Source organism: Quercus lobata, chromosome 9 (genome assembly GCF_001633185.2).
Source record: "Quercus lobata isolate SW786 chromosome 9, ValleyOak3.0 Primary Assembly, whole genome shotgun sequence".
NCBI classification, from domain to species: domain Eukaryota; kingdom Viridiplantae; phylum Streptophyta; class Magnoliopsida; order Fagales; family Fagaceae; genus Quercus; species Quercus lobata.
Window position 1 is genome coordinate 9,742,404 of NC_044912.1, and position 14,200 is coordinate 9,756,603.

Below are 14,200 nucleotides of genomic sequence, written 5' to 3' on the forward strand. Positions count from 1 at the left end.
CTTTAGTGAGTCAGAGAGTAGTATTTGTTAAGGAAATCAGCATTTTTGAAGCTATCTTTGAGGGTGATGCTAAGCTCATTATCCGAGGACTTCTCTAAGAAGACACGTTTAACTCTGCATATGGTCATGAGTTGGATGATACTCTACTGCTAGCATTTGATTTTCGTTTTGCTTCTTTTTCCCATGTAAAAAGACTTGGCAACTCTGTTGCTCATTGTCTAGCCAAGAAGGCTAAATTTATTGAGGATCTTCAGGTATGGATGGAATATGTACCTGAGGATATTGCTTCTCTTGTAGTCTATGACTCTTTCTAGTCTTTGGTCGGTCACACTAAAAAAAAAAAAGGTATAATTTGATGCCTTAGTGGCAAGGCCAATTCCTATAATGCTAGAAGACATCATTTAATCCCAGAATTCAACCCACAGCCCAAAATTATTGTGACCCTCGATGAATCGACAGTAGTTTTACCCAAAAATAGTTCTTGGTGAGAATTGGCATTTGCCTAAGCTCAATGACAACACTTGCCCAATACACAGACTATTTGAATACTAGGCTAAGGAGACTATTAAAGATTATACCTAAATGCTAGGGTTGCTTCCATGCTAAATGCATTGATGAATGGCTTTGCTTGAATGCTAAATGTCCCATTTGTCAGAATACTCCTCAACGATTACAACCAGTGGATATTTTATGATCCTTTGGGATATGCTATAATTTTTTCCTTTCAAATTCTATATCGTGTACAAAAAATTGTTACAAATTGTATTTTGCTTTTCTACTCTTGTTTGAGCCATTGAATCTAGATCATGGTCATGTCATTTGATTTGAACAGGAACTCAATTCTATAGGTGCCTGCAAATCTAATAAACTTTGCACATTACAATCAACACATTTTCAAGAGATTTCTAGCAACAGTCTCTAGATGGTCAAAGCTCTAAAAGCAAAAATATAATAAATAATTTTTAACATTAGAGTGGCAACTTTATTTTCCAATTGAATGACCATTTTATAATTGAATCTTACATAATTTTTGTTTACACTAGTTTTATTTCAGATATTCATGTAAGAGTTAGTGTGATAATAAGGTGTGTTGAGTGTTGATGATTTTTACCAAAAAAAGATCTTTTTCCTTATTTTCCAAATAGTACCACAATAGATTGCTATGAATATGGTGAAATTCATCGCCTTTATTTTTTTTTTTTTGGGAATTCTTAGGCTATCCTCTGGTTGGATAACCAACTCAACATAGTTTGAGATGAATTGAAATTTATTTCAAAGAAATTGATGGCCGAGGTGAGAGAGCCCATATGGCTTTTGATGCTGTTCAATCTATGAACAAATGCTCTAGTGTTTCTTCCTCTGCTCCACATAAGATTCATTTTATTTCTCCTATATGTTTTCTTTTGTGTAGCAGTAGAGGGGATAAAGTGGAGCCCCTGAGTTCTGAGCCGAATCCTGAACCAAGAGATTGTTGGTGCCCAAGCCTAATGGATCTCCGGAGAAATCCTTGGGCTAGAACCTGGCCCAAAAGATGTTTTTGTCCGAAATCACATTTATGTGCCAACTCTAAAATACTACTCGTATTATGTGGACAACAGAGATGTTGGACTCGCATACTATAAGTGGAGAATGTCAATCCATTAGATTCTATCTCATCTACCAAAGAGGTGTAAGCCTGATAATAATTATAAAAAAAAAGAAAAAAAGAAAAAGAAAAAAAAAAAAAGAACAACTGATAATGGTAAGAGTGTCGCTGTTTATATACAGTTTCTATTTGGCCTTTTTAACCACTTACGGTTCGATTGGATTGAATTTATTGTTGCTAAAATTAAAAACTAAAAACTGAAAATACTGTAGTAAAATAATTTTTAAATGTGTGAATAGTATCGTGAGACCCATTTTTAATATTTTTTAGTACGTAAATAGTGCTGTGAACAGTACTGCTACAGTGAAGAACAGTAATTTTGTCCCTGTACAATGAATCCATGTGAGGTTACTGTTCACATACAGGAAAAAAAAAAAAGTGAAAAACATGAACTGAAGAAACGTGTACGCACAGACATGAACCCCAAACACATACTATTATTTGTATGATAAATTCATCTTGAAATTGATTGGACGTGACAAAGTGACTAGTGGCTTGAATTGGATACATCATGCACCGTAGCCACCCACATAATCATACAAATATCGGTGAGACTTTTTAGCGCAATTTTAGGGAAATAGCACAGTACCCACTTTATCATACAAATAACAGTCAAGAAATTCATATTGAAATTGACATGACAAAGTGACCATTTTGGACTGTACAGGTCCTTTCTAACCAATCAATCTTTTGTGTGTGTGCATAAATTAATTACTTGATACATGATTGCTTATAAGACATGATTTTTTTTCTTTTTCTTTTTGTCATTGCCTGACCTACCATATACTAAAGTAACCGCGCACCCTTTCTTTGACTCCCTTTCTAACACATGAACCTTTTTATTATTAATTTTTGGGCCTTCTTCTTTTTATTTCTTTTAACTTTAGTATTGGAGTCTGCTAAAAAAAAACTTTAGTATTGAAGGTAAAATTCTTATTTAGTATAAATATTATCTTTTGATTTGTACTCGAAGTTAGTTCTATGAGTATGAAGGTAATATTTAAGCCACTAAAAGAATAGTCGTAATTATAAAATTTTAGTTCTTTATTGACCTCTTTTTATTGTATACTAAATATATATATATTTTGACTGAAGTGATAGAATAGTAAAATTATATTAAAATTTTATATTGTAATTGAAAATACTAAAGAAATTATTCACTAGCTTAATGTGTAATTCTCAAGTATAAATATTTTTATTATTAGATGTACAACTAATATTAAGTAGATTAAAATGTAGTTCATAATAATTATTTACTTATTTTTCTTCTAATATACTATGTTTTATTTTTGAAAATTTAAATAATTAGTTATCTTTTGTAGGTAAACCAACTTTAAATTTTAGCCTTAAATTTATTAACTTGTAAATTATAAAATCAAGACGTATGTGCTTGCATTGATAACTCGTTATTGGTGTTGTTGATAATACTGTCCCCGTTTTCACCAAACCTTATTTGGTTTCTTTCTGCAAAAGCGAGAAAACTCCATTTTCTTTTCTTTAATTACTTTCCTCAATTTTATTGACAATACTTTGAAAACCAGAAAAATAATTCATCTTTGTCTACAACTGTGCTAGTTGTTCCAGAAGAAAATTCTCTCTCTCTCATAATGGTGAGAGGATTACCCTTCACTGCCGGACTCACGGTAGTACTTACTGTTCTTGTATTAGTCCATAAAACTTGCAGCACCGAGAATAATACTCATCAGTGTGCCCCTTCTTCCTGCGGCAACATCCAGAACATAAGATATCCGTTTAGATTGAAGAGTGATCCAGAATCCTGCGGCAACCAGACGCATGAACTGTCTTGTGAGAACAATCAAGCAGTGTTATATTTATTTGAAGGAAAATACTACGTACAGGAAATCAATTACAAAAACTACACAATCCGGTTGGTGGACTCAGTTATACAGAAGGACAATTACTTCTCCACTCCGAGTTATTCTTTATATCGATACAATTTCAGTTTGCCATATCTGCATACATATACCACGTATGAGCAAAGGGGTACGAAGATGTCCGGGTGGAATCACGAACTATCACGGAGTGTGGTTTTTATGAGCTGTGAAAAACCAGTGAATTCTCCACTGTATTTGGACACTGCTACTTGCAATTATAATGACAACTCTTCTTCTATATCTGATTCCAAGAGGAGGTATAGATATGTTAAAGTCGGTGAAACCTACGCATCCCAAGTGGAGGACTCATGCCAAGTAGAGAAGATGTTTCTTACTTCGTGGCCAGTAATTAACGATGACCCAAATATCTCCTGTACGGACGTTCACCATGAATTAGCATATGGTTTTGAGATTTCGTGGCTCGTAGGTATTTGTAAAAGTTCTTGCAGAGGAGGTATCTATTCTTGCTACCTCGATGACGCGAACCATCTTCAATGCGACGTCACAAATATTTTTGACCTTGGTGGGTAAATAAAGCGAGAAAAGCCTTAACTGTTTCCATTCTCTAATTATATACCTTACATGTTCACCATTATTTTCCTCTTGCACATTTCTTTCTTTCTTTTCTGAACTCTTGCATATCTCCCGTCAATAACCATTCATTTATTGTTTCAATATTGTATTTCTATAAGAAGAAACTTCTTGGTGCATACCCCATCCCCATCCATACCAATATAATAGACATGCTTGGGTATATTTATAGAAATTTACTAGATTTAATTTTAAGATTCCAAATGCTGATGTTTTTCTTTTCATTGTCAAAAAAGCAGGATTGGGTTACTCACTACTTACTTTGCTCGCGGGTGAGTATTTTATCTCAAAAAATTTGTTTGCATGATAGTATAAATGGACTATGAAATCCAATTGCACGAGTAATTATACCAGTGATGATGACACAGGTAGAGGAATAAAGAAAATGAAAAGCAAAAATTATTGAATTTCTGAAGAAGATAGCTTAATTTCCATTCCAATAATAGACATGCTAGGGAATATATATTGTAGTTTTAGTATAGTGACTAAGTTAAATTTTAATTTTTTGGAGGAACAAATACGCACACACATAAGGGAAAGGCAAAGAGAAAGAGATATGACTAAGTTAATTTTGATGTTCCAACTGATGTTATTCTTTTCTTTTGTCTAAAAAGCAGGATGGTGTGTAAGTCTATATAATTTATTCACAGGTGAGGTTTCTGTTTCAATCTCTCTCTTCTTTTTGCTAAACAGTTTCTAACTCAAAAAAGTTTGAGCGATAGTAATAAATTTTAGGGTAAATTTCACTAATTACCCCTGAGGTTTGGGCAAATACCAAAGAGGTCCAGAAGTTTTCAAAACTAACCCTTTCAGTCCTTGAAGTCCAAACGGACCTAATGCCATTAACCTCTCCTCTCATCCCTTTCTCTATCTACCTCCTCTTTCTTGACTGATAAAAATAGAAACTCCCTTGTAACTTTCTCAGTAAACAAACAGGGAAAGAAAATGCTTGAATGAATCCAACAATCAAAACGGAAAACACACAACAAAAATCACAAATCCATCAAGAACTGTGACAAAAAAAAATAAAAATCAGCCTCTCAACTCAAAATCCTAATCCCAAAACCAAACCCAATAAATCAAAACCTCTCTTAACCAAAAACCCAAAACATCTTCTCAAATTCACAAACACTGCTTACTCCATCACCAAAATCCACACCTCAGCCGCCGACCCAAACTAAAATCACAAACCTCCATCACCGACCCACAACCAATCCAAACCAAAATCCACAACCTCCATCGCCGACCCACAAATAACCCAAACCAAAATTCGCACCAAAACCCACGAACCACTGCTAACCCATAGCACGACGCCGCCGAAAGACCACGAGAACCATCACCGAAACTCGCAAACACCGTTTACCCACAGCATGATGTTGCCCAAAGATCAAGAGAACCAACACCGATCCACACCGAAACCCATGAACGCTGCTTACCCACACCACAGAGCCGTCGCAACCACGAGAGAGAAGAAAGGGACACGAGAGTTAAGGCAGTCAGAAAGATTGAGAAGCAAGATTGGAAGAGGGATGAAGGATTCAGAGAGAGTGAGAAGAAAGAGGGATGAGAGAAGAAAGGTTTTGAGTGAGTGTGAAACAGAGAAAGTAAAAGTTTTTTTTTGATTCGGGAAAGTAAAAGTTAAATAACGGTGTTAGGTCCGTTTGGCCTTAAAGGACTGAAAGGGTTAGTTTTGAAAACTTCTGGACCTCTTTGGTATTTGCCCAAACCTCAGGGGTAATTAGTGAAATTTACCCTAAATTTTAATATATATAGAATGGACAATGAATGAAAGCATGAATAATTGTGCCTCCAGTCACTTTAAAACACCAAAAGTACTACTTTTACCGTTTACTACTACCACACTATTTCATAATTTACCTCACGTCTCATGCATCTCTTAATTTTTCATTCAACCTATTAAAATAATATAAACCAGCCAAGAGAGTGAAATGATTAAAGAAATATCGACTTAGCACGCTAAATGGAGGCCTCTTTTTAGTATATGGTGTGTTAAAAAGCCTAAAATAGCATTTGGTTTGTTTTAGCACACCAGATACTAAAATGCTCTGATGTGCTAAGACAAAAGTAGAGGAATAACCATGTAATTAGGATTGGTTGATCTCAATCTTTTAGGCTTCTGGAATGGAGAGTAAAAATTATCAAATTTCTTAAGAAGAAAGCTTCTTGGTGCATTTTCCATCCATTAAAATGTAATAGACATGCTAAGAAATATTTGTTGTAGTTTTTGTATAATGAAAAAATTAATTGTAAAGTTCCAAACGCTGATGTTATTCTCTTCTTTGTGAAAAGCAGGAAGACAGACTCTTGGGCGCCCATTTAAAAATTATTTATATATAGGTCAGCTTTCTATCTCATAAAAGTTGTTGTTGTTGTCTTTTTTTTTTTTTTTTTTTTTTTGGTAATATTAAAAAAAAAAATGTTTGAAGGATAAAGATATACAAAACCGACAATGAAATAGAATTGCATGAGTAATTGTGTCTGATGTGATGATAACACAAGCAGAGAAATAACCATGCATGCTCTTGGGCAATTGGTAGGTCACAATCTTTTGGATTTAAGGAAATGAAAAGTAAAAATAATTATCGAATTTCTTATGAAATTACATTCTTCTTTTGATTAAAAAATTTCCCTTCCTCAATATTTCTGTGATTAAAAAAGGGATTAGTATTCTAAGCAAAATGCATGCGTGAAGACTCCAAACATTTACTCTATTATAACCTAATTAAAATCTCGCTTACTTGACTCGATAGGCAAATTCTTCAGCCTTAGCTGTAGCTTAACTAAAGCATGTTGAGAAGGTCTTTAATCGTGTGAAAATGGAAAGAAAAACATAAAATAATATAAAGAAACAAAGTGGAAGCAAGAGAAAGTGAGAGAAGTAAATGCAGTTCAGTTTGACAACTAATTATGTCCACAATAGAAAACTCTTGATGGATAAAATTTTATTATTAAGCTATTGTATTACAAAGAACCCATTGATCAGGGATGGAGCTACCATTGGATTAGGGGGCAATGGGCTCCCCAATTTTATTTTTATTTTTTAAAATATTATTATATATGTGTACTAATTGTAGCAATTATATTTTATAAAATTACGTTTTGTTTTCCTTAATTAAAAAATATTATTGATTCTTTTAAGAATAATGTTATACTTACGAACTCTTTTATAACATTTTTATAAATTGTTTTGGTAGCAAATTCTTATTGGTTTGTATATGGGCCCATCACTCACATTATTTTTTTACTTATCAGTAATTACTTATTGCATCAATAATTTATAAAAAAAAGCTTGTAACTCTAGTATTTTCCTCTTTTAGTGACCATAAAAAAAAAATTATAGATCTATAATCTAAAACAAAAAATACAAGCCAAAAAAAAAAAAAAAAACCTCAACAACAAAAATTACCAATAGTAAAAGTAAAAATTTAAGCTTAATTAACCAATTTTATCCAAAATAAAAGAACTCTGCCCTTTGAAAAATTCTAAACAAAGATAATTTTGTTCTTACTCAAAAAAAAAAAAAAAAAAAAAAAATCAGCAGCTAAATAGTAGTAGAGTTAAAGGTTGAAATTACTGCACACAGCCAATAGTAAAGTAGCTTCTCCTAACTCAAAGTTCTAGCTCCATCGGAAGTAAATAAAAACCACTGATCGACCAGAGCATTGCCTGAGTAATGCAAATTGAAGATTAAAAAAGATGCATGACTAGAAAGGTAGCGATAAAGGCTATTGATCAGTTTGGTCCATGATACTCTACCAAAATGGTGAGGATGTTTGAACAAGTTATAGATGATTTTTATTAAGCCTTAGTCCCTGGAGATTTCAAGTTATTCCAGTCACTCGTTTCACTAATTAGTAATTCATCTTTTGTTAGCAAAGAGTAATTTCAACTTTTTTGTTGTTGCAGATTATAGTTACTTATCTCTAAACATCGGTAAGAACCTGAATCTCTCCTTTGATCTTCTTCAACATTTTTTGCAAATCAGTTCTTAAGATAGTGCATGAAAATAGTTTATATGCAAACAATTAAGATGTAAATATTAGTGACATTTAAAAGGAAAACCCATATTTTGTGCTTAATTACTTTACTAGGATTAGGAAGGCACTTAGTTGTAAGTTTAACCATATTTTCACCTAAAAATTAAAAAAGCTAGCACCAGTGCAACAACAAATTTGTTTTCTCATAATTATTTCGGTGATGTGCATGTACAGTATTAATACACGTTGCAGCAAAAATGTTCTTGGGAGCTCCATGTGTGGTTGCCTTTTTGACATATAAGTGCCGTAGGAGGCATTTATCAATGTATAATGTTGTGGAAGAATTTCTGCAAAGTCAAAATAACCTCATGTCAATAAGGTACTCTTACCCAGAAATTAGGAAGATCACCAAAGGTTTCATGGAGAAATTGGGAGAAGGAGGCTATGGCTCTGTATTTAAAGGAAAGCTTCAAAGTGGCCAACTTGTAGCTATAAAGGTGTTGGGTATGTCCAAAGCCAATGGCCAAGACTTTATCAGTGAAGTTGCGACCATTGGCAGGATTCACCACGCTAATGTAGTTCAACTCATTGGCTTTTGTGCTGAGGGACCAAGGCGCGCCCTTATATATGAATTCATGCCTAATGGTTCTCTTGACAAATACATTTTTTCTCAAGATGGAAGTATCTCTTTAAGTATTGAGAAAACATACAAGATTTCTCTTGGAGTGGCTCGTGGGATTGAATATCTACATCGAGGATGTGACATGCAAATTCTGCATTTTGATATCAAGCCTCATAACATTCTTCTTGATGAGAACTTCACCCCAAAAGTTTTTGATTTCGGGCTTGCAAAACTTTATCCTGTAGATGATAGCATAGTGGCTTTAACTGCTGCAAGAGGAACATTAGGATATATAGCTCCAGAGTTGTTCTATAAAAACATTGGAGGTGTCTCCTATAAAGCTGATGTTTATAGTTTCGGCATGTTATTGTTGGAAATGGCGAATAGAAGAAAGAACTTTAATGAATTTGCAGACCATTCAAGTCAAATTTACTTTCCAACTTGGGTTTACGAACAAGTTAGCAAAGGAAATGAGATAGTAATGGAAGATGCCACAGCGGAGGAGAAAAAAACAATTAAGAAGATGATTTTGGTTGCATTATGGTGCATACAAATGAAGCCTAGTGATCGTCCTTCAATGAACAAAGTTGTAAAAATGCTTGAAGGAGAAGAATGCTTACAAATACCTTCCAAACCTTTCTTATTATCACTAGAGGATGTAAGAGATAACTTAAATCCAACTTGCTCATCAATTCAATCAGGAGAATCAAGTCAATCAGCTCAATTTCAAATGCAAACAATGTGATTTGTTGGTTGATTTACATAGAAACTAGTGAAAGGTATTTTAGGTGTTGCTAATTGCATAATATATTTGGTTGTAATTTCTACAAAAGTTTACTTGTAATGACAAAAGTTTCAATGTAATTATTTTCAATGTCATTTGTAACCATTTCATGTAATCAAGGATGCATGAAGTCAGATGAAAATTGCCACTGTACAAGTCTTTTCAGTTCAGCGAAATCAAGATTGGTCGGCCGAAAATAAGTAGTAAAAATGTGTTGAATAGAAAGTGGTAATATACTAATATATACTTTTTTGTTTGTAGTAAAAGTTTTGAAACTAAAAATATTCTAGATTTTCCTTCAATGAGTTATCGTATGATATATATATAAAGAAGTCAAATATAAGCTCCAAAAAAAAAAAAAAAAAAAAAAATCCTCTTCCTGTGCCTCATAATTGAACAACTTCCAATACTTTTCTTAATGAGAATGCTAAAAAAAAAAAAAAAAATGAAATTACATCATAACTTATTGATATTTAAAGAAGATCAAGAACCACCACCCCTTCTGTTCCCATACAGAGTACAATCGGGTGGCACCCTCCAAACAATCCAATCTACGAAGTTGACTTTTACGGGGCTATTTTTAGTGACATCAACGTAGCGGGAATAAGGTTGGTTATCCGAGACTATAATGGTTCTTGTTGGGTGCATTGCACCACGTGGGTCCAGCCCACATTTTGGCTTAGCTCATTAAATGAGCTTGTTTGGAAAATTGCCTAAAAAGTTAGCAAAGTTAATTGAGGTTGCTGGAAAAGTTTTTTCCAAAGAAATTGATTGAGCATGGCAAGGTGGCCAAAGTGTTCCTCGTTACATTGACATACTTTAAATTATCATGGACTCCATAAAGTTCTAGTCAATGTTGTGCATATCATGGGATTTCGTAACATTTTAAGTTACAACGTATTTGTGGTTCTAGTCCAAAGCGAGTTTTCCTTTGCAAATTCATATAACTGGGAATATAGCTCACAGTATTTTTAAGGAAATTTGTTGCAGATGGATGGAATAGCAGAGCTACAGTTGATAGAGTAGCAGTATTTATTCAACTGGCTAAGCTACTTGTAGTTTATGATTGTAGTAGCTAAACGACATGTGTTTTACTTAAGCTTATAATGTGGAGTTAGCACACGTGTAATAGTTAGTTAGGTCTTTTCCTATTTTCTCGCTCTCCTTTGATTCTATATATAAACACCAGAGGCTATGTATTTTACATTCAGATTTTGATATACAATTGCATATAGAGATTCTCTCTCAAAGCTCTCTATGTGTGATTCTTAATAAAATTGATAATTATATGAAAAATAATGTAACTTTGAGGCATGTTAAATACTATTTCTTAAAAATTAAAATTGATAACTGTCCTACTCAAAGGAGTTTGTTATTCAATTATAAGTCAAAAAAAAAAAAAATAAAAAAATAAAAAACTAATTTTCTTGGGCAAACTTGCTCGATTGAGTGTTAAACAGATTTCAAGGAAACTATTTTGCGTAAAAAAAAAAAACCCAAATTTTGTTGTCTCACACATAATTTCGTCTAACATGATGAATCTTGCTCAATCAAGAATCCTTCTGCAGCACTTGTACTCTTTCTTCTGAACTTGAACTTCAATGACTCAATGCAATTACAATTTAAATGAAATTGAAATATATGGAAACTTGCAATTACACTGAAACCACTTTGATTTTTGACATGGAAATTTGCCAACATTACAAATAGTTGAATGTAAAAAGAACTATTGCCAAGATTACAAATAGTTGAAGGTAATAGATGAAGTTAAGTGTGAGAATTTCTTCCATAGGTTTAAGGTCAAGAACTTGGGAAGAAGAACTAGTTGAATGTAATGACAAATTGAAAAAAGTATCTAGTGCCAAGATTGATGACAAATTAGGGGTCTAAATAGCAATTTTTCAATTGGTATCAAAACATAGGTTCATTGTTTTAGATTAATATGGAAGCATCTCCTATAACGCGATTTTTCATTTGGTATTAGAGCATAGGTTTATTGTTGTAGGATTAATTTGGAAGCATCTCCTTTAAAAAACGATTTTGATACAAGTTTTCTTATTATTTCTCATTAGATTTCATTACTTAAATATATTCCATTTTATTCCTTTCTCTTTCGCTCTTTTATGATTTACTCATTCTAATTTATTTCACTCTTTTTTTTTTTGAGAACTTTCAAACAAAGTGTTAATGGATTAATGTGAATTTGTGATGCAAGTGTAGCTACGTGGAATTTAGCTACTAAACAGAGATACTGCTTGTGTCTTGTTTTTGTGTGCATAACACGCAAGCTAAACCAAGCGAAGAGCTGCCACATAATTATAAAGAGACTTCCATGAAATTTCCATGGACCATAACTGTGTTTAGTTTTGGTTGGTGACGGTGGGTCATGTTGATGCAAAAGTGCCCCCTCAATTTAACAAGTTCATAGAAGTTTCATTATTATTTCTCTTTGGATTCTATATTGTAGTGAGGGGAACTTTTCGCAAAAGCAATAGTACTGTGTCAAAATAATCGAGTAATTATCAGTTTAGGAGGTAAAGTAAAACATGAATCTCCATTAGACAATTACATTTAAAAAAAAAAAAAGAATAGAATCTCAAATGTGAAAACAAGAAAGATAAGAATTACACTGCTTGCAAAAGTCGTATTTGTTGACTCATGGCTTCAATTTGATAGGAAGGTGCATGGAACATCACACAAATATTGGTGAGAATTTTTTAGCGCATTTTTAGGGGAATAGCACAGTGCCCACTTTATCATACAAATTGAGCTTTTCAAATAGTCAACAAATTCATGTTCAAAAAGAGCAGGTATCTCTCTCTCAAAAAAAGAAAAAGAAAAAAAAGAGCAGGTATGAAATTGGTTGAACATGACAAAGTGGCCGGTACTGATTTTTATACTCAACAAATAATCATTCTCCCCTGTTTGTCCTTTCTAATCAATTTGTCTTTTGTGTGTGTGTGTGCAAAAATTAATTATTGGACTTGGACAAAAACAAAGTGGCCGGTACTGATTTTTTTTTTCTTTTTATCATTGCTGTCACTAAAGATAATATCTTCTTCAGTCAACTAGCTAGTGAAACTCCTCATCATCTTCGTAGTTGGACTAGGACAAAAACTAAGGCCAGTTTATACATCATTTGTCCTACTCTTAGTTACGCCTTTTCCTACCATTTTGTTTAGGTTATTAGTGCGAATGAGATGCCAGATTGTATATCTTGATTTTGAACACTTACTAGTCTTGGTCAACTAGAACATAAATCTTCTTTCCTATGCATCTTTATCTTCTTTGAAATCAAAATATTGCAATTCGACATTAGTACTTGAATCGTTGCTGCAATCTAAGGTAACATGGATAGAGCGAGAAATATTATTATGAAGCATTTAGACACAAAATATGAACTAATAGACTATAAAAATAGAATCAACACAAATTATTGTGTAAAAATTAGTTGAATTGAAAAAATCAACCCTTGACATCAAGGTAAATGATCAAAATCAACTCCTGGTCATTGAACTATCCAGTTTGGTTCATTTCGTTCTCTAGATCAGACTGATCTAATTTGCAGTTAGGTTGTGGGTTGGATCAAGTTGGATAACCCAATTCAATATTAACGTAGCAATTAGCTAGTAAACTACAGAGCTGTGTGGTTAAATTACTCAATTTTATCTCAAATCAATCAATATATATATAAAAGCAGAGACATCACACGAGAGAGCACGAAGTTTTGCCAAGTGGCACTCTCTTTGAATAGATAATTGATTTTTTTTTTTGAAATAAAATACATCATTCTTAATTTATTACACTTATTATATGCCATATCAATTATTTACTAAACTCAATAGATTTTAATTAGTAATAAATAAGACTAATGGATAAGATAGAGGGATGTTAATCATCAAAAACTCTTTGTTTTCCTTATTCCTCCATCCAAAGGTTTTCTTATGTTTATGCCTACTCCTCTTCCCTTAAAACTAAATACTTACTCTTCCTAAACCACTACATGCCTTCTCCTATGCCTATGTTGCTAAATTACCGATTATATGTTTTATAATTTGCACAAACTGAAATAGCATTAAGATTATTTAAGAACACATGAAATCATATAAAAATCACCAAATTAGAGTTTAAAATTATAATTAAAATTTTAAAAGAAATCTAGGCACATTTGCACAAAAATTCCATGTAACTAAGTCACACTTAGGAATATTGGACCATTTTTCCTTTGTATAAATAGAAGGGACTTATGGGATGAGGGGGCTAACAATTTTCTCTCCAAAACATTTATTGTTGGAACATAAAAGTTTTCCATTGTAGACTTTTCACGATTAAAGAACATGACTTACCAACTAATCAAACTGGAGTTTTTAGTACCTACAACAATTTCACAACATCAAGAACAAACCCCAGTGTATACAATGTCAACTTCCATAGTCTCCTATTACATCAAATGAGTGTTTAATTTTCCTCACAAAGTATTGAATAGTAAAGCTTCTGGGCCATAGTCTTAATTACAACTCTCAATCATGTTGGACTTGGATGACACCTATCAACAATGTATCCTTATGTGATGTAGAAAAAATTTGGAGTATACACAACGTTTAGTGTGGATGGGAAGAAATTTCATCCTATTCCAATTAGTTAGGTTAGTAAGGGACCTATTCC

General features: G+C 32.9%; 1 protein-coding gene across 6 annotated transcripts; it reads left to right on the plus strand.

Moving 5' to 3' along the window:
- The first annotated feature begins 3,068 nt into the window (after window positions 1-3,068).
- LOC115959970 (LEAF RUST 10 DISEASE-RESISTANCE LOCUS RECEPTOR-LIKE PROTEIN KINASE-like 2.3) lies at window positions 3,069-9,720 on the plus strand. Of its 6 annotated transcripts, none has more exons than XM_031078652.1 (6): window positions 3,069-4,063; window positions 4,368-4,403; window positions 4,746-4,781; window positions 6,442-6,489; window positions 8,059-8,085; window positions 8,364-9,720. In XM_031078652.1, the coding sequence occupies exons 1-6, from the start codon at window positions 3,253-3,255 to the stop codon at window positions 9,494-9,496; spliced, it is 2,091 nt and encodes a 696-aa protein (XP_030934512.1). In that variant the 5' UTR covers window positions 3,069-3,252; the 3' UTR covers window positions 9,497-9,720. The 6 variants fall into 6 exon arrangements, with proteins under 6 accessions (XP_030934512.1, XP_030934514.1, XP_030934516.1 ...); XM_031078654.1 differs by having other exon boundaries at window positions 6,445-6,489; XM_031078656.1 differs by having other exon boundaries at window positions 4,749-4,781; window positions 6,445-6,489.
- The last annotated feature ends 4,480 nt before the right edge of the window (window positions 9,721-14,200 follow it).

What these genes read in the sequence shown, in the direction of transcription:
- LOC115959970 (XM_031078652.1), top strand. Translation starts at nt 3,253, where the DNA reads ATGGTGAGAGGATTACCCTTCACTGCCGGACTCACGGTAGTACTTACT. An exon ending in CACAAATATTTTTGACCTTG is followed by an intron (nt 4,064 to 4,367) that starts GTGGGTAAATAA and finishes TTGTCAAAAAAG; the next exon opens with CAGGATTGGGTTACTCACTA. An exon ending in TTACTTATCTCTAAACATCG is followed by an intron (nt 8,086 to 8,363) that starts GTAAGAACCTGA and finishes GTGCATGTACAG; the next exon opens with TATTAATACACGTTGCAGCA.